The sequence below is a fragment of the Crinia signifera genome, chromosome 1 (genome assembly GCF_055691185.1).
Source record: "Crinia signifera chromosome 1, ASM5569118v1, whole genome shotgun sequence".
Taxonomy (NCBI): domain Eukaryota; kingdom Metazoa; phylum Chordata; class Amphibia; order Anura; family Myobatrachidae; genus Crinia; species Crinia signifera.
In genome coordinates this window covers 6337354-6355479 of record NC_139217.1, presented here as the reverse complement: position 1 = coordinate 6355479, position 18126 = coordinate 6337354, and the positions used below count along the sequence as shown (strand labels likewise).

At 45.7% G+C, this 18126-nt stretch overlaps 2 protein-coding genes and 2 long non-coding RNA genes across 4 annotated transcripts; all 4 read right to left on the bottom strand.

Moving 5' to 3' along the window:
- Positions 1-272: 272 nt before the first annotated feature.
- On the bottom strand, positions 273-928 carry LOC146059692 (uncharacterized). Its single transcript, XR_014470306.1, has 3 exons — positions 813-928; positions 556-683; positions 273-430 (listed from the first exon to the last, which is right to left on the bottom strand). It is a non-coding gene; the product is annotated as an uncharacterized LOC146059692 (long non-coding RNA).
- Positions 929-1060: 132 nt separating this feature from the next.
- On the bottom strand, positions 1061-2034 carry LOC146059652 (uncharacterized). The gene is made up of 4 exons (XR_014470294.1): positions 1825-2034; positions 1571-1732; positions 1313-1440; positions 1061-1183 (listed from the first exon to the last, which is right to left on the bottom strand). It is a non-coding gene; the product is annotated as an uncharacterized LOC146059652 (long non-coding RNA).
- Positions 2035-2056: 22 nt separating this feature from the next.
- On the bottom strand, positions 2057-4058 carry LOC146059584 (uncharacterized). Its single transcript, XM_083171969.1, has 3 exons — positions 3991-4058; positions 3794-3895; positions 2057-3674 (listed from the first exon to the last, which is right to left on the bottom strand). Exon 3 carries the CDS (start codon positions 3640-3642, stop codon positions 2101-2103), a length of 1542 nt encoding a protein of 513 aa, XP_083028095.1. The 5' UTR covers positions 3643-3674; positions 3794-3895; positions 3991-4058; the 3' UTR covers positions 2057-2100.
- An 86-nt stretch (positions 4059-4144) lies between these two features.
- On the bottom strand, positions 4145-6334 carry LOC146072827 (uncharacterized). The gene is made up of 5 exons (XM_083183837.1): positions 5887-6334; positions 5563-5637; positions 5384-5467; positions 5194-5280; positions 4145-4215 (listed from the first exon to the last, which is right to left on the bottom strand). Exons 1-5 carry the CDS (start codon positions 6314-6316, stop codon positions 4145-4147), a joined length of 747 nt encoding a protein of 248 aa, XP_083039963.1. The 5' UTR covers positions 6317-6334.
- Positions 6335-18126: the final 11792 nt, after the last annotated feature.

The window sequence follows — 18126 nt, the reverse complement described above, 5'->3', positions numbered from 1 at the left end:
TTCCCTATGCTTAACCCGTCTTTGCTTTCCCTGCTAGAAACTTACCCTAGGTTGCACACTTCATAGCCCTATGCCAGCCTCCTCATGGTCTTGTCCTCTGTCATCTCAGGCTGGACCCTTTCATCTGGATTCTTCGCCGCCGTTGTCTTCATGCAGGATGGACTCCTTGCAGCCTGTCCCCACCACAAAAAAAAGATAAGTAAACACATGTTAATATTTGCATTCCTGTGCTTTCATACACCCTCCCTCCTCCCCCGTTCCCTATGCTTAACCCCTCTTTGCTTTCCCTGCTAGAAACTTACCCTAGGTTGCACACTTCATAGCCCTATGCCAGCCTCCTCATGGTCTTGTCCTCTGTCATCTCAGGCTGGACCCTTTCATCTGGATTCTTCGCCGCCGGTGTCTTCATGCAGGATGGACTCCTTGCAGCCTGTCCCCACCACAAAAAAAAGATAAGTAAACACATGTTAATATTTGCATTCCTGTGCTTTCATACACCCTCCTCCCCCGTTCCCTATGCTTAACCCCTCTTTGCTTTCCCTGCTAGAAACTTACCCTAGGTTGCACACTTCATAGCCCTATGCCAGCCTCCTCATGGTCTTGTCCTCTGTCATCTCAGGCTGGACCCTTTCATCTGGATTCTTCGCCGCCGGTGTCTTCATGCAGGATGGACTCCTTGCAGCCTGTCCCCACCACAAAAAAAAGATAAGTAAATACATGTTAATATTTGCATTCCTGTGCTTTCATACACCCTCCCTCCTCCCCCGTTCCCTATGCTTAACCCCTCTTTGCTTTCCCTGCTAGAAACTTACCCTAGGTTGCACACTTCATAGCCCTATGCCAGCCTCCTCATGGTCTTGTCCTCTGTCATCTCAGGCTGGACCCTTTCATCTGGATTCTTCGCCGCCGTTGTCTTCATGCAGGATGGACTCCTTGCAGCCTGTCCCCACCACAAAAAAAAGATAAGTAAACACATGTTAATATTTGCATTCCTGTGCTTTCATACACCCTCCCTCCTCCCCCGTTCCTCTTTGCTTTCCCTGCTAGAAACTTACCCTAGGTTGCACACTTCATAGCCCTATGCCAGCCTCCTCATGGTCTTGTCCTCTGTCATCTCAGGCTGGACCCTTTCATCTGGATTCTTCGCCGCCGGTGTCTTCATGCAGGATGGACTCCTTGCAGCCTGTGCCCACCACAAAAAAAAGATAAGTAAACACATGTTAATATTTGCATTCCTGTGCTTTCATACACCCTCCCTCCTCCCCCGTTCCCTATGCTTAACCCCTCTTTGCTTTCCCTGCTAGAAACTTACCCTAGGTTGCACACTTCATAGCCCTATGCCAGCCTCCTCATGGTCTTGTCCTCTGTCATCTCAGGCTGGACCCTTTCATCTGGATTCTTCGCCGCCGGTGTCTTCATGCAGGATGGACTCCTTGCAGCCTGTCCCCACCACAAAAAAAAAGATAAGTAAACACATGTTAATATTTGCATTCCTGTGCTTTCATACACCCTCCCTCCTCCCCCGTTCCCTATGCTTAACCCCTCTTTGCTTTCCCTGCTAGAAACTTACCCTAGGTTGCACACTTCATAGCCCTATGCCAGCCTCCTCATGGTCTTGTCCTCTGTCATCTCAGGCTGGACCCTTTCATCTGCATTCTTCGCCGCCGGTGTCTTCATGCAGGATGGACTCTTCAGTGTGGCAGAGGTGCAGAGCAAGTTTGAACGTTGTTTCCTGAAAGACAGAAGGTGAGTTAGGGACGCATGTTACAAACCTTTCCTTTGCTCTTGTGTGGCCTGAGTCATCCCAGTGATGCTGCAACTCACCCCCTGCCGCCTCACTGGAAAGCTTTACGCCAGAATGCCTTCTTCTCTGTGCAGACTGGACACCCTGGAAGCTTGACGATTTTGCTTTCTTCTTTTCTATATCTGTGTAATTTATAACCGTATTAGTAAATTGATTGTATTACCTGTAACACATAATAGTTTAGATATGTATATATGTCTACATTTACGTATCTATATTTTTGAAGATGAAGTTTGTGTGAGTGTGAAAAATTACCTTTCGTTCACGCTGTGTCTAATTAGGGCTTTTCCAAGACGCTACTTTGGGCCTCTGCCCGCCTGGTCCTCAGGGGCTCTGGCCGCCTGGTCCTCAGGGGCTCTGGCCGCCTGGTCCTCAGGGGCTCTGGCCGCCTGGTCCTCAGGGGCTCTGGCCGACTTCTTCTTCTCTCTGGGTCTGGCCGACTTCTCCTTCTCTCTGGGTCTGGCCGACTTCTCCTTCTCTCTGGGTCTGGCCGACTTCGCCTTCTCTCTGGGTCTGGCCGCCTTCTCCTTCTCTCTGGGTCTGGCCGCCTGCTCCTTCTCTCTGGGTCTGGACGCCTTCTCCTTCTCTCTGGGTCTGGCCGCCTGCTCCTTCTCTCTGGGTCTGGCCGCCTGCTCCTTCTCTCTGGGTCTGCGGTGCTTCACCTTTGGAGATGTTTTCACAGGCTGCTCCTGCAGATGTCCTTTGAGCTGCTGTCCATGAATCACTCTCCATGCAAGCTCTTTGCTTCTTTGGACAGCCATCTCTGTTTCCATTCTTGGAGACATGGTTGCTTGGGGGATTCTGCGAACCTTGTCCTTTGGGCCTCTGATCACAGTTTGTTCCTCTGCACTTGTGTCCACCATCTGCTGCTGTGTTGTCTGGCGACTTTGCTTTGATGTGACCAACATCTCTATCAGGCACATGCTTGCCTGCTGTTCCTGGTATGTCATGTCCGTTTCCTCTTTCTGCTGGGCTATGACTTCCTCTCTCTCTCTTTGCAGTCTCTCTTGATTTTCTGTTGTTGCTCTTGTCCACATTTCTTCTGTGTGCTGTTCTTGCCTCTCCTTCTCAGCTCTGGCCAGCTGTGTCTTCTCGGCTCTTACACGCTCAGCCTCTGTGATTCTGGCACGCTCTGCCTCTTCTGCTCTGACACGCTGTGCTGCTTGCTCTGCTCTTTCCTTCTGCTCTTCCTCCACTATCCTTTGACGTTCCAGTTGAAGAGCTTGCTCCCAAAGTCGTGTGTCATGTGGTTCAGATTGCCTTGACTGTGTTTCTGATCCACCCTGATCCATTGTACCTTGACTGTGGTGTCTTCGCTGGTATGCCCTTTCAGCTTCCTCTTGCCGAGCCAACCATTCTGGATCGATTGTTGTGGAGGATGGTGTGGTTTGCTGTAGAGCTTGAAGTCGTGGAGCTGAAGATCTTCTTTCTTCTGTCATCAGCTGAAGTGTAGTACATATCATGCTGGTGTTGGCATTGGACTGCTGCTGCCACATAAGCATACACTGGAGAGTCTGCTGCATGTGTTGCATGTCGACAGCATGGTTGGCTTGGAATTCAACGAGTTGAGAACTCATCTGTTGGAGAGAGACCGGTCCTTCCCTCGATGCATTCTGTGCTGTGGTCATGTCATCAACCTTCTGATTCAATGTCTGTAGGAGTGCAACAACTGAAGCATTTGATGACACAACTTCTTTGAAGGATTGAAGAATCGCTGCCATTGCCTCAGCTTGCTGATTGATGCTCGCATTCATCTGATTGATGCTCTGTTCAATCTTGTCAAATCGAAGAGCATTCCGTTCTGCATCTTCAGTTCTTCTTTCCTCCAATAGCTTCATAGCCTCTAGAATTGGTGACTGCTGCGACGAATCTATAATAACCCAAAAAAAATTCAAGTTAAGTGTGTGTAAAGATAAACCAAAAAACAAAGTCTTGACATTTTTTTTTTTTTTTTAACAGATTTGCCATAATTATATGCAAGATGCAGACCTTCCAGTGGATGTTCCAGGGGGGAATGTGGATTTTGCCTTTCGATGTCTTGGGACGCTGTCTGAAGCTGAGGAACAGTTCCTCTTGAGTCCAGTGGTGTGACTATAAATCAGAGGAAATTGATAAAAAAATATTTGGACAAAGTAGAACAGGAAAATGTAGTAGCTTTTGTTCTAGCGATTACTAGCAAGGCTTACCAGTGAGGTCCAGTGTGTCTGCAGCATTTCTTTCCTGCGTTGTTCCAAATGACACTTTTCTTTTTGATTTTTCAACAGCTGCTGGTACATTTACCAAATAAGTTAATCTAGCCAATATGCACTAAAATTACTTTATAAAAACATAAAAAGTCGTTTACCCACCTCTCTCGAATGTCTGCGAGGTGATCTGCGACGCGGTTGGTGTTGTGGAAACCATTGGTGAACCTGAATATAAAAAAAGGAAAGGCAATTAAAAAAATGCTTTTTACAATTTACACATAAACAAAAGTTATACTCTTCAATATTACTAATCTGTTTTGATTGATGCTAATTAAATAAAGTATTACTTTACAGAATGTGGTGAAGGACAAAGATATTTGAGAGACGATAACAAACTAATAACACAAGCACCAAAGCAGGACATACATACAGATAAAACCTCCCGTTACCTAATTGATGTTGGACACATAGCTGTATATATACCAAAGGGCTAGGTATGGTACGTAGGTTTGGTGGAATATGACATTGCCATTTGGACGTTTACGACAGTTCAATGAAAATAAAGTGTGCAGGACATGTAAGGTCATATAAGTTATCACCGTTGAAACATGTGGCTGGGTGGAGGAGAGATGACAGTATTCACCTTGATCAAGAGGTATATTGATGTATGAACATACTAGATTTTAAAAGTTGTTAGCACGGAAAGTAGAAATGGACCATGTTTGGGCTTATATTTTTGGGTCAATTGTAAAGAATTGAATGCTGTTACAGCCTATAATGTTGATTTTTTTTGCGGGCCATATTAAATGCAAAAAACAAGCAGCAGGGCTTAGATTTAACAATTACCACTTGATTCAGGTCATAGAAGTGATATAGGATACAAATGGAGGATTTGGGTTCAATACGGTTAAGTGTTGTACATGTAGCCCTTATTTTGCTAAATGTTTGAATAAAGCGCTAAGAAAACGTCCTTAAGGATACACTGTTTTGGTGAAGTAATGCGCATATTTTTGCTTAAGGATCACAACGTAATATTAGAAGAACTCATGTTATCGTTGAATACAAGCCACATTATTTGTAGTTCAGTAAAGACGGAATGCAGTGCAGGCGCTAGTTGAATTTTACTTTGGGATGTAACAGAAATGTGTTGTATTTCAGTAAAGAATAGAAAATTTGAGCACCAAATTAAATAACATTTTTCACCTGCATGTGAACTTTTCCTATGCTTGCGCGGCGTGGGATCCTTTTCCGGGGTGGTGTCTTCCAATGTGGAGTCGGTTGCAGATCCTTCTGAGAAAGTAATGTAAGCATATATTAATAAGCACATCTAATAATTTAGAATAACAGTGCTTCATCAACAATATAATGTATTTTTTCATATAGCGTGCTTCACCTGTGTGTGTTTTTCTGTATCTCTTCGGCTGCTTTCTTTGCTTGAATGCCGATGCATCTTCATCCATTTGCTCTGCTGCTGATCCTTAGGAAAAAAAGGGGAAACATAACAAATTACTTAATATAGCTGAATATAGTAGATGCCTATATCAAATGTTGTGTTAATGTAGCATTGCAAACCTTTGTGTGATTTCGTGGACTTCTGAGGCGTAGTTTGCTTCGGTGTCTTCTTTGGCGTAGGAGTCTTTGTTGAAACTGGAGAAATGATAAATTACAGTTAGAAACATAGGATATTGCAATTGGATTTTATCTCTACAGAGAAGCAGTGCATGGTCAAAATTTTCTTTTTTGACCAACATGACATCTAATAATTGAAACAAGTTAGAAATATTTTCTAAAAAGCATAATGCGCGCACATATGTACATTACTTGTGCGGCAGACATAGAGAGTCCATAAGGTTCAAACATTAAGATTCAGACTTGAATATGCACAATATACTATACCTTCTCCACTGGTTGATTGCCTTTCTTCGGGGTTGACCTTCACGAATTCTTCGATCTTCTTCTCCCAAACCTTCTTTAGCTTCTGTCCTCTGCGCATCTTCTCAATGGTGGCTCTTCTGCTGTCACGCCACCTCTTCTTGCAGCTTTCTTCAGTTCGTTGGCATATCCCGATCTGGCTGACTGCATGTGAAACTTGTTCCCACGTTGTGCTGGGCAATCTTGCTTGGGAACTGCTGGCATCTGTACCGAACTGAAGCAGAAAGTGTTGGATTACCTGATTGATGAGGGTTTCCGTTTCTGCATCAGTGAAGTTGGGTCCTCGGTTCACGATTTCTTCTCCGGAGTAAACTTCTTTGTCTGTATGTGATGGTTGCCTCGGGTCTTCCACCTGTGAAGAGAGAGAAAGGCGCCTTCTTTCTTCCTGAGACATTTCTATAATAAGAATCTGAAATGATAAAAAAAAGGATTAGAAAATAAAGGAATATTTTATTAATATAGAGATAGAAAGAACATTGATATATTTTATATAGTGACCGGCTGTTTGTCCTGTCTTACATCACTTGAAGCACACTATCAATGCAAAAAAATGAACCCATAAAAGCACTTCTTAACATGCCATACAGAAGACATTTGGAAATCCCAAAAAAAAAGCAGGCCTCAACAACATCCTATCTGCATGGGTGACTGACAAGTGAGGATAACTGCAGAAGGAGGCAGGTGTCAACATGGCTGACTTTGGCAGCCATGTTGACACCCGCCTCTTTGTCCTGTCATGCTCACTTACATCACTTGAAGCACACTATCAATGCAAAAAAATGAACCCATAAAAGCACTTCTTAACATGCCATACAGAAGACATTTGGAAATCCAAAAAAAAAGCAGGCCTCAACAACATCCTATCTGCATGGGTGACTGACAAGTGAGGATAACTGCAGAAGGAGGCGGGTGTCAACATGGCTGACTTTGGCAGCCATGTTGACACCCGCCTCTTTGTCCTGTCATGCTCACTTACATCACTTGAAGCACACTATCAATGCAAAAAAATGAACCCATAAAAGCACTTCTTAACATGCCATACAGAAGACATTTGGAAATCCAAAAAAAAAGCAGGCCTCAACAACATCCTATCTGCATGGGTGACTGACAAGTGAGGATAACTGCAGAAGGAGGCGGGTGTCAACATGGCTGACTTTGGCAGCCATGTTGACACCCGCCTCTTTGTCCTGTCATGCTCACTTACATCACTTGAAGCACACTATCAATGCAAAAAAATGAACCCATAAAAGCACTTCTTAACATGCCATACAGAAGACATTTGGAAATCCAAAAAAAAAGCAGGCCTCAACAACATCCTATCTGCATGGGTGACTGACAAGTGAGGATAACTGCAGAAGGAGGCGGGTGTCAACATGGCTAGACAGAAAGTCAGCCATGGTGACAACTGCATGATTTAACAGTCATGTTCACTCCCAACATCAGTTTCAAAGCAGCAAGCCTTACACTGAAAATCCAGACGCCAAACATCAACATAACGGTCCAAATTAACCAACAAACAATACATTATAGAAAATGCTGAGAAAACTGTAGTAATGTAATGAGGTTAAACCCCGATAATATGCCCGTGCACTAGGGATGAAGTTTAAACATGCATGGTTAGTGACGGTGTATGTGGTGTCACCCCGGGTACCCTGTGGTGTTGGGGAAAAGGAGGGGTGTCGCTAAAAATAACAAATATATTAGTGGGGGAACGGGGGGTACGGCGTGGTAAATGGAGAATCCCCGTGGTGTAATGGGGATGTTTTAAACAGGTGTAGTGGAGTGCGGTGACCTCTATAATCTAGTGTCAATGGGTAGAGAGGAGAAGAGAGAGACAGAGTTCAGCACTTACACTCAGAAGAATGAATCCACCGGTCAGGGTACAACGGGTCTCCCGCTGTGCAGATGGGTGTCCTCCGCGTAGTCAGGTCACTCCTCCCAACTCCTTCCAGTCGTCTTCAAAACAATGTTCAGCTGACGATAGCGCTCCTCCAGGAGTTGGAAAGCCAAAGTACGCAAGCCAATTATGAGAAAGCAGCCAAACTAACACAGCCAGGCAGCAAGCTCAATAAAATGGCGACTAAGCGCTGGAGGTACAGGGTTTATAAAGTGTAAAAAGTGCGGGAAACAATAGCTCCCCCTTCATCATAACATTGCTATGGATTAATTGGACATCTTATTGTCAGCACATTATACTGAGAGCATGCTGATTTGATGATTTAAAAAATGCATAAAGAACCCTTACGTGACTGGCGCAGTATGATGGCGGGAAAAAGTGGGATGTTTGTTGCTTGTTTATGAAGTCCTGTCCGGAAACAACACTATTTAACAATATCACATGTTTCACAAAGGTTAAACACACACCTGCCAACTGATAAAAAAAAAATGACATAGAAAAAAAAAAAGTGGTAGATGGAATCGCAAGCGTAAGGGCAAGACATTATGGAACATGTAGTTCTACAAATAAACACTATGGTCCAATAACCATCTATACACAGTGCATAACTACAGTGTAACTAGTAATGGGTGTTTTAGGGTGCTTGCTCGTGGCGTGTATAGTGGGTGCAGCTAGGGAGACGGAGGGAGCACTAATAGAGACTGTGGTGATGGGTGAGGGGTAATAGAAGAGGGAGTGCAGGGCAGAACACTGGCAGGTCATTGTGGGACTTGTGGTGCCACGGTAAATGCAGACGTTAGAAGGCAGGGCGCTCGATGGATCTTGCCGTCTGCATAGACGGGGGTGTCAGTTTGGGGATGGAGGATTTAGAAGTAGTTATTTATTATCGTACATTACGGGTGCAGCTAGGGAGACGATGGGACCCCCAAGGTTAGAGACTTTGATGGTTGAGGGTGTCATGGGGGGGGGGTGCAACACTGGCAGGCCATTGTGGGACTTGTGGTTCCACGGTCAGTGCGGACATTTGACGGCAGGGCGCTAGCTTGCCGTCTGCATAGACGGGGGTGTCAGTTTGGGGATGGAGGATTTAGAAGTAGTTATTTATTATCGTACATTACGGGTGCAGCTAGGGAGACGATGGGACCCCCAAGGGTAGAGACTTTGATGGTTGAGGGTGTCATGGGGGGGTGGGGGGGGGTGGGTGCAACACTGGCAGGCCATTGTGGGACTTGTGGTTCCACGGTCAGTGCGGACATTGAACGGCAGGGCGCTAGCTTGCCGTCTGCATAGACGGGGGTGTCAGTTTGGGGATGGAGGATTTAGAAGTAGTTATTTATTATCGTACATTACGGGTGCAGCTAGGGAGACGATGGGACCCCCAAGGGTAGAGACTTTGATGGTTGAGGGTGTCATGGGGGTGGGTGGGGGGGGGTGGGTGCAACCAGGGCCGGCGCCACCACTAGGCAAATCTAGGCATTTGCCTAGGGCGCCGGCCACTGGAGGGCGGCATTTTGCCCCCCGTGCCGCGGTGGTACCTGTCCTGCGGCGCTGTGTATTTAAAGCTGGCGGCGGAGGCAGCGAGGGGTCCCTGCAGTCAATAAGAAATAACGAGCGCTATCCGCCGGGCTATGCGGAAGCGCTTCTGTTGTGAAAACACTGTCAGCACGCTGATTGGCTGAGATTCAGCCAATCAGCGTGCGGCCAGTGTTTTCACAACAGAAGCGCTTCCACATAGCCCGGCGGATAGCGCTCATTGACTGCAGGGACCCCTCTCTGCCACCGCCGCCAGCTTTAAATACACAGCGCCGCAGGACAGGTACCTCCCCCGGCACCGGGGCTCCCCCACCGCGACTCGCCTGGGGCGCTCCGGTGCCTTGCACCGGCCCTGGGTGCAACACTGGCAGGCCATTGTGGGACTTGTGGTTCCACGGTCAGTGCGGACATTTGACGGCAGGGCGCTAGCTTGCCGTCTGCATAGACGGGGGTGTCAGTTTGGGGATGGAGGATTTAGAAGTAGTTATTTATTATCGTACATTACGGGTGCAGCTAGGGAGACGATGGGACCCCCAAGGGTAGAGACTTTGATGGTTGAGGGTGTCATGGGGGGGGGGGTGCAACACTGGCAGGACATTGTGGGACTTGTGGTTCCACGGTCAGTGCGGACATTTGACGGCAGGGCGCTAGCTTGCCGTCTGCATAGACGGGGGCTGTGTCAGTTTGGGGATGGAGGATTTAGAAGTAGTTATTTATTATCGTACATTACGGGTGCAGCTAGGGAGACGATGGGACCCCCAAGGGTAGAGACTTTGATGGTTGAGGGTGTCATGGGGGGGGGGGTGCAACACTGGCAGGCCATTGTGGGACTTGTGGTTCCACGGTCAGTGCGGACATTTGACGGCAGGGCGCTAGCTTGCCATCTGCATAGACGGGGGCTGTGTCAGTTTGGGGATGGAGGATTTAGAAGTAGTTATTTATTATCGTACATTACGGGTGCAGCTAGGGAGACGATGGGACCCCCAAGGGTAGAGACTTTGATGGTTGAGGGTGTCATGGGGGGGGGGTGGGTGCAACACTGGCAGGCCATTGTGGGACTTGTGGTTCCACGGTCAGTGCGGACATTTGACGGCAGGGCGCTAGCTTGCCGTCTGCATAGACGGGGGCTGTGTCAGTTTGGGGATGGAGGATTTAGAAGTAGTTATTTATTATCGTACATTACGGGTGCAGCTAGGGAGACGATGGGACCCCCAAGGGTAGAGACTTTGATGGTTGAGGGTGTCATGGGGGGGGGGTGGGTGCAACACTGGCAGGCCATTGTGGGACTTGTGGTTCCACGGTCAGTGCGGACATTTGACGGCAGGGCGCTAGCTTGCCGTCTGCATAGACGGGGGGCTGTGTCAGTTTGGGGATGGAGGATTTCGACGGGTAGAACATTATGGGTGCAGGTCTGGGGTGAGGGTGCCCACCAAAAGGGTATTGACAATGATGAGTGAAGGTGTAATGTGTGTAAATTAGATTTAAAACATTTAGATTAAACTCTTTTCGATATAACAATGTATCGATGTAACGTTAGTCGACTTAGTTATTTTCGGTATTTTTGTGTCGATGTAATGTAAATTCTTACATTTATCGTTCGACTTTGAATTTTTTTATATCGATGTGTTCGATATAATATTTTTCGGCCACTATGCTATCGAAGTAAAATTACTTCTACATTGTACACGTCGATTGATTGTCAGCTTCGATAAATTGAGTAGTCTACATAACAACGGTCGACAACTTTACCGTTCGACCTTATATGTTCGACATAGGGTTAATTCGATCTGTAACCATTCGATATTCTAACCTTTCGAACTGCCATGCTTCGAGATTATTTGGTTCGTCTACATGGTACGTTCGATGTATACATTTTCGGTATTCCTATCCTTTCGGGCTACCGTTGTCAACTTAATTTCACTCGAATTTATACACATCGGCAATACGATCCCATTCCATATACCTGTACCAGATACACAGTTCCCCACACCTTTGATAAAGCTGCAGGACGCAGTGAAACGTGTTAGGTGAACCCTCCCTGCCTCTGGACACTGCTGTGACACCATATTCATTGTGGACTTTCATCCATTTATCCTTGTTTGGACACGACTTGCTGGCGGACACCGTGCTCTTGAAAACCCCTGGTAACACCATCTACACCAGTGAGGTTCCATTCCTGGGCACGGAAGCCTTACTTGATCCCATTGCTGGTATTTCCATCTGGGCGCATCACTTCGCAATTACCTCCGGTGACCGAGACCTACCTCGTCGGTTCTCACACCTCCAACAGAGGATTGAAATATATTGTGCGACCCTCTATACCTCCAGCGGTAACCATCTACATACCGCATACATCGTGAGGACTTTCCAGCTCCATACTTCTCAAAAAGGATCCAGAGTCATCCATTGGTAATGTGCACTTACCCATCTTCCCAAACAAGTGATTATAACTAACATTCACATATATGTCCATTGAGGCGGGGACATTCTCAATTTTATTTCATTAATTCCAATTTACGTTTATTCCCTACCTTTCCAATTTATTGTGATATTGTATTTTCATTGTTGTTTTTATTATACATGTTATGCTGTACTGTGTACACCAATTTTTATCAGTAAAATTTGTTACTTTTTCATAAACCATTGAGTTTCATTGATTGATACAAGCGCTGCTTAACTCGCCTTGTGCGAGTCCCTTTCTCTTAAACTGTAGGTGACCCTGGGAGTTTGAGGTCTGTATTCCCTCAGATTGACCATCTGTAGAAATCCTTTGAAGGTAGGATGCCAGATAAAGATCTGAGACCCCTCATGAAACATGGCCCAGAAGAGAGGACAGAGCTTGTCTCCCCCATCCAGTTTAGACCTCTTATCAGTGAAGCCTGCCAGTTATCAATCCCTTTGAAAACAGCTTGTACTGTAGAGGATCGCCACATTCCCTAGTCAGCATGGAAAGGGTCAAATCCCAAGGGTGGGAGGGATGAGGGAGTCTGCAAGTATAAATGTCCCTCCTGGCAAATAGGTCACTGTCACTACTTGGGGGTGCAGCAAATGGGCTATAAGCAACCAGAGATTTCTTGTGGAGACCCCCCCCCCACGTCAGGATTTGTATTTACGTGTAAGATAAAGTTCTGTCATATTTTCCCTTTTATTTTATTTCTGAATTGCATTTATCTCGTGTGTGCTTTTAAAATCATTGTAATATCTTGTAACCATTTTTATCACTTAAAGCTCTGTAGTATTTCTAGGAATAAATAATACATATTTCCAGTTTCTGATTCTGTGTTCTTGGGACTTATAAGCCTCAGAAGAGAACGCTACAACGTTACCATTTTTATATTGCATTGTGTGGTCAGGTGTGAGCCAAGCCGCTCCTTGTGCAGTTTCAAGCGCTAAAATCAGGTTTTGGCTGGTGGCAGTTTACCTCAAAGAAAGGACCCGAGTGTCCAAAGTGAACCCCAGTCACGGCCGAGCTGCTCAGATTGACATGTCGGAGCAGGCGACCGGTGGGTCCGTGACATTTGGTGGCAAGCGGTGGGGTGGATAATTCATTTTTCTCTTTAAGAACTTAAGTGAGTGTGGGTAGAATTACAAACAATATCAGACATACAATGATCGAACAGATAATCATAACAGGAGGCATACTTTATTTTGATCGATCACCTGATCTGATCATTACAATGGGCACCAGACATGACCAACTCCAGTTGCTGGAATCTGAAAGCTGAATAGGGAGGAAGGCTCTCCTGCAACGGGTGTGGTATGCGACTCCGACAGTCTGCGGGCAGTCAGCACTCGCCACGACAGACAGCGCTCGCCACGCTGCAGGCACAGTGGCTTGCTACGCGAGCCACCTATTATATTCTCCCTCTATGGGGGCCGTGGACCCCCACGATGGAAAATAGCATGTCGCCGTCGGGCACCTGGCTGTCAGCGCTTTGACAGTCGGGATCCCGACGTCGGGTAAATGACTGTCGGGATCCCGACTGTCGGGAACACGTCCGGCACCCCCTGCAACAAGGTGGTACGGGGGAGTTACAAATCTGACGCTTCCTCGGATGCTCAGGGAATCTTGTGCTTTCCTTAATTTTAGCAAAATAAAATTGCCCTTCTCTTTGTGGAAGATATCATCTCATTTCCCTGATCAACAGTGATTTTAATCTGTTTGCTAATATTTTATCCACTAGAATGAATGGAATGCTGCCATCTTTTATTCATCCAGATCAGGTGGGATTTATACCTCAGCACCAGACCTCAGAAAAGATAGACATGCCATAGACTTTATTATTATTTTTTAACAGTTTTTTTTTTTACTGTATATAGCGCACACATATTACACAGTGCTTTACATTTGAACATTCACATCAGTCCCTGCTCCAGTGGAGCTTACAATCTATATTCCTTACCACATCTAAACGCACACACAGCCAATCTAGGGTTAATTTTGTTGGAAGCCAATTAACCTAACCGCGTAATTTTGGATTGTGGGAGGAAATCGGAGTACCCCGAGGAAACCCACGCAAGTACTTAAAGAATATACAAACTCTGCACCGTTAGAGCCATGGCAGGAATCGAACCAATGACCTCAGTGCTGTGAAGCAGTAATGCTAACCATTACACAATCCATACTGACCCGTATATATATATAACACATGGTGGGAATAGAACCCATGACCTCAGCGCTGTGAGGTAGTAATACTAACCATAACACCGTCCGTACTGCCCCGTATATATAACACATGGTGGGGATAGAACCCATGACCTCAGTGCTGTGAGGCAGTAATGTAACCATTACACCATCCGTACTGCCCCTTATATATAACACATGGTGGGGAAAGAACCCATGACCTCAGTGCTGTGAGGCAGTAATGCTAACCATTACACCATCCATACTGCCCCGTATATATAACACATGGTGGGAATAGAACCCATGACATCAGCACTGTGAGGCAGTAATGCTAACCATTACACCGTCCGTACTGCCCCGTATATATAACACATGGTGGGAATAGAACACATGACCTCAGTGCTGTGAGGTAGTAATGCTAACCATTACACCGTCCGTACTGCCCCATATATATAACACATGGTGGGGATACAACCCATGACCACAGTGGTGTGAGGCAGTAATGTAACCATTACACCATCCGTACTGCCCCGTATATATAACACATGGTGGGGATAGAACACATGACCTCAGTGCTGTGAGGCAGTAATGTAACCATTACACCATCCGTACTGCCCCGTATATATAACCCATGGTGGGAATAGAACCCATGACCTCAGTGCTGTGAGGCAGTAATGTAACCATTACACCATCCATACTGCCCCGTATATATAACACATGGTGGGGATAGAACCCATGACCTCAGCACTGTGAGGCAGTAATATAACCATTACACCATCTGTACTGCCCCGTATATATAACACATGGTGGGGATAGAACACATGACCTCAGTGCTGTGAGGCAGTAATGTAACCATTACACCATCCGTACTGCCCCGTATATATAACCCATGGTGGGAATAGAACCCATGACCTCAGCGCTGTGAGGCAGTAATAAGATAAGATAAGATAAGATAATTTATTGTCATTGTAAAAAAACAACCAACATAGTTGCCAACACAACGAAATTCCAATCTTAGTCCCAGAGAGATACAACAGAAGACAACAGTGTTAACAGTTTAGGTTAAAATCACACACTGCGGTAGGAAAAAAGCTATTTGTAACCATTACACCATCCGTACTGCCCCTTATATATAACACATGGTGGGGATAGAACCCATGACCTCAGTGCTGTGAGGTAGTAATGCTAACCATTACACCGTCCGTACTGCCCCGTATATATAACACATGGTGGGGATAGAACCCATGACCTCAGTGCTGTGAGGCAGTAATGTAACCATTACACCATCCATACTGCCTCTTATATATAACACATGGTGGGGATAGAACCCATGACCTCAGTGCTGTGAGGCAGTAATGCTAACCATTACACCGTCCATACTGCCCCATATATATATATATAACACATGGTGGGGATAGAATCCATGACCTCAGCACTGTGAGGCATGAATGTAATCATTACACCATTCGTACTGCCCCGTATATATAACACATAGTGGGGATAGAACCCATGACCTTAGCGCTGTGAGGCAGTAATGCTAACCATTACAACATCCGTACTGCCTGTATATATAACACATGGTGGGGATAGAACCCATGACCTCCGTGCTGTGAATCAGTAATGTAACCATTACACCATCCGTACTGCCCCTTATATATAACACATGGTGGGGATAGAACACATGACCTCAGTGCTGTGAGGCAGTAATGTAACCATTACACCATCCGTACTGCCCCGTATATATAACCCATGGTGGAAATAGAACCCATGACCTCAGTGCTGTGAGGCAGTAATGTAACCATTACACCATCCATACTGCCCCGTATATATAACACATGGTGGGGATAGAACCCATGACCTCAGCACTGTGAGGCAGTAATATAACCATTACACCATCTGTACTGCCCCATATATATAACACATGGTGGGGATAGAACACATGACCTCAGTGCTGTGAGGCAGTAATGTAACCATTACACCATCCGTACTCCCCCGTATATATAACCCATGGTGGGAATAGAACCCATGACCTCAACGCTGTGAGGCAGTAATAAGATAAGATAAGATAAGATAATTTATTGTCATTGTAAAAAAACAACCAACATAGTTGCCAACACAACGAAATTCCAATCTTAGTCCCAGAGAGATACAACAGAAGACAACATTGTTAACAGTTTAGGTTAAAATCACACAGTGCGGTAGGAAAAAAGCTATTTGTAACCATTACACCATCCGTACTGCCCCGTGTATATAACACATGGTGGGAATAGAACACATGACCTCAGTGCTGTGAGGCAGTAATGTAACCATTACACCGTCCGTACTGCCCCTTATATATAACACATAGTGGGGATAGAACCCATGACAATGCTTCTTTATTGAAGATTGCAACCTTTTGTACAAAAAATTTTCATAGACATTATTTCATATACATTATAAAATATAATTGCACAGAAATTTACAAACATCAATTTGATCCATATCCCCATACCTTCCCACCATCCCCCCACCCCCTTTTTTTTTTCAAGCATCTCCCACCTTCACCTCCACCACCTAACAATCTTATACAAAATAAACTTTCCTATTCTTTACTTTCTCCTGATCCTGAGCCCCACCATTTCTCCTTTTCCAAAACATCCACACTGACTCATACCCTCTCATACTCATACCTCCCCATGCATCTCTCCTTCCTCTCCACTTTTAAACTTACCATCATTTTTACCTTATCCTCCTGTCCTTCCATCTTTATTCATTCTCACTACATTCATTCCTATCATACCTCTCCTCCACCTTCACCACTATACCCATCACCTTTAATACAGAACACATTCATTACCCTTACCCATGAGACGCCTTTCATCTCTTCATTTACTCCCCCCAACCATTTTCTCCACCTACATTTATTTTTCAGTGAAGGATCTGGTACTAGCAAAACATGTATGTAAAACATTATTTTATTTCATATTCCATATTCCCCCTATTTTGTGTGAAAATAAAAAGAACAGAGTCCCAGTTCCAGGTTCTACTATTTGCCACCTACTAAGGAGGTTTCAATTGGCCCCACAAGCGAGACCAGCTGATGGCATCCAGCTTCTCCTTTTCCATTTCCATCATTACCTTCACCTCATGTAGAATAAGACCCACCACCGTCCTAACAGGGAGGATCTTTTGTCTCAATATAAAATGACACCGTGCATTCCACGTGTGATACCTGACTGCTAAACTAATCATATAAATTGTGCATAAATCAAAATTCCCATAACCCTTAAATGCCCCATAGACCCACTATGGGTAACTTAGCCCCGAAAGACAAGGGATCCCTAGAGCAACTGAGACATCTTGATAAATTTTTACATTGAAGGGACATTTAAGAAAGAAATGGTCCATTGTCTCCTCCTCCCCAGGACATTCCTCACGTGGACAATCACGGGTATTGGCACAACTAATTCGCCCCGGCCGCTTCGCCAGCTCAGGGCTAGCATTGTCCTATCCCCCACTATGGGGACAACGCTAGCCCTGCGTCTGGCTTGGGCTGCGCTGGAGATCTCGCGGTTTTAGCGAGATCTCGCGCATGCCCAGAAAGCCGGTCGGGGGGGGGGACGGCGAGTGCGCATGTGCGGGGCGGCGAGGGAGACGATAAGGAGAGCCGTTCACGCTGGGGATAACGGCTCTCCTTATCAGCTGGGATGGGGTTAATACATTTGCCTATAACGTTTGCCCGTTTCTCGACGTTATGCTGGCTAAGCAGGAATCATTATTCGCCAAACGTTATAGGCAGATTAATACATCTGCCCCAATGTCTCTAAACTTCAGTGGGATCCTCTGCTCATTAAGCAGTTTCAACCCAGCTGAACAGACATCCCCTGGGCAATCTCTCAAAGCCAGTGGAGCATAAAAGTAGGTCTGCAAGATCCTCTTCCCTATCTCCTTTGTCGAGAGATCTCTCACATCACCCACCTTCAAACTCTACTTGGTAATCATCTTTATGGATTGAATCACGTAAATCGGAAGGTAACCTCGCCTGGTCCAAGGTCTTCCCATCCGACCACCATCTATCCATGTTCTAGAATAAGGAGACATCCATTCCATGAAACCATGTACCCATCGAGGGGGGTTGTCTAAAAATAGACCTCCCACATTCAATTTCAAA

What these genes read in the sequence shown, in the direction of transcription:
- LOC146072827 (XM_083183837.1), bottom strand. Translation starts at nt 6,316, where the DNA reads ATGTCTCAGGAAGAAAGAAGGCGCCTTTCTCTCTCTTCACAGGTGGAA. An exon ending in GTCCACGAAATCACACAAAG is followed by an intron (nt 5,468 to 5,562) that starts GTTTGCAATGCT and finishes TTTTTTCCTAAG; the next exon opens with GATCAGCAGCAGAGCAAATG. An exon ending in ATACAGAAAAACACACACAG is followed by an intron (nt 5,281 to 5,383) that starts GTGAAGCACGCT and finishes TTACTTTCTCAG; the next exon opens with AAGGATCTGCAACCGACTCC.
- LOC146059584 (XM_083171969.1), bottom strand. Translation starts at nt 3,642, where the DNA reads ATGAAGCTATTGGAGGAAAGAAGAACTGAAGATGCAGAACGGAATGCT.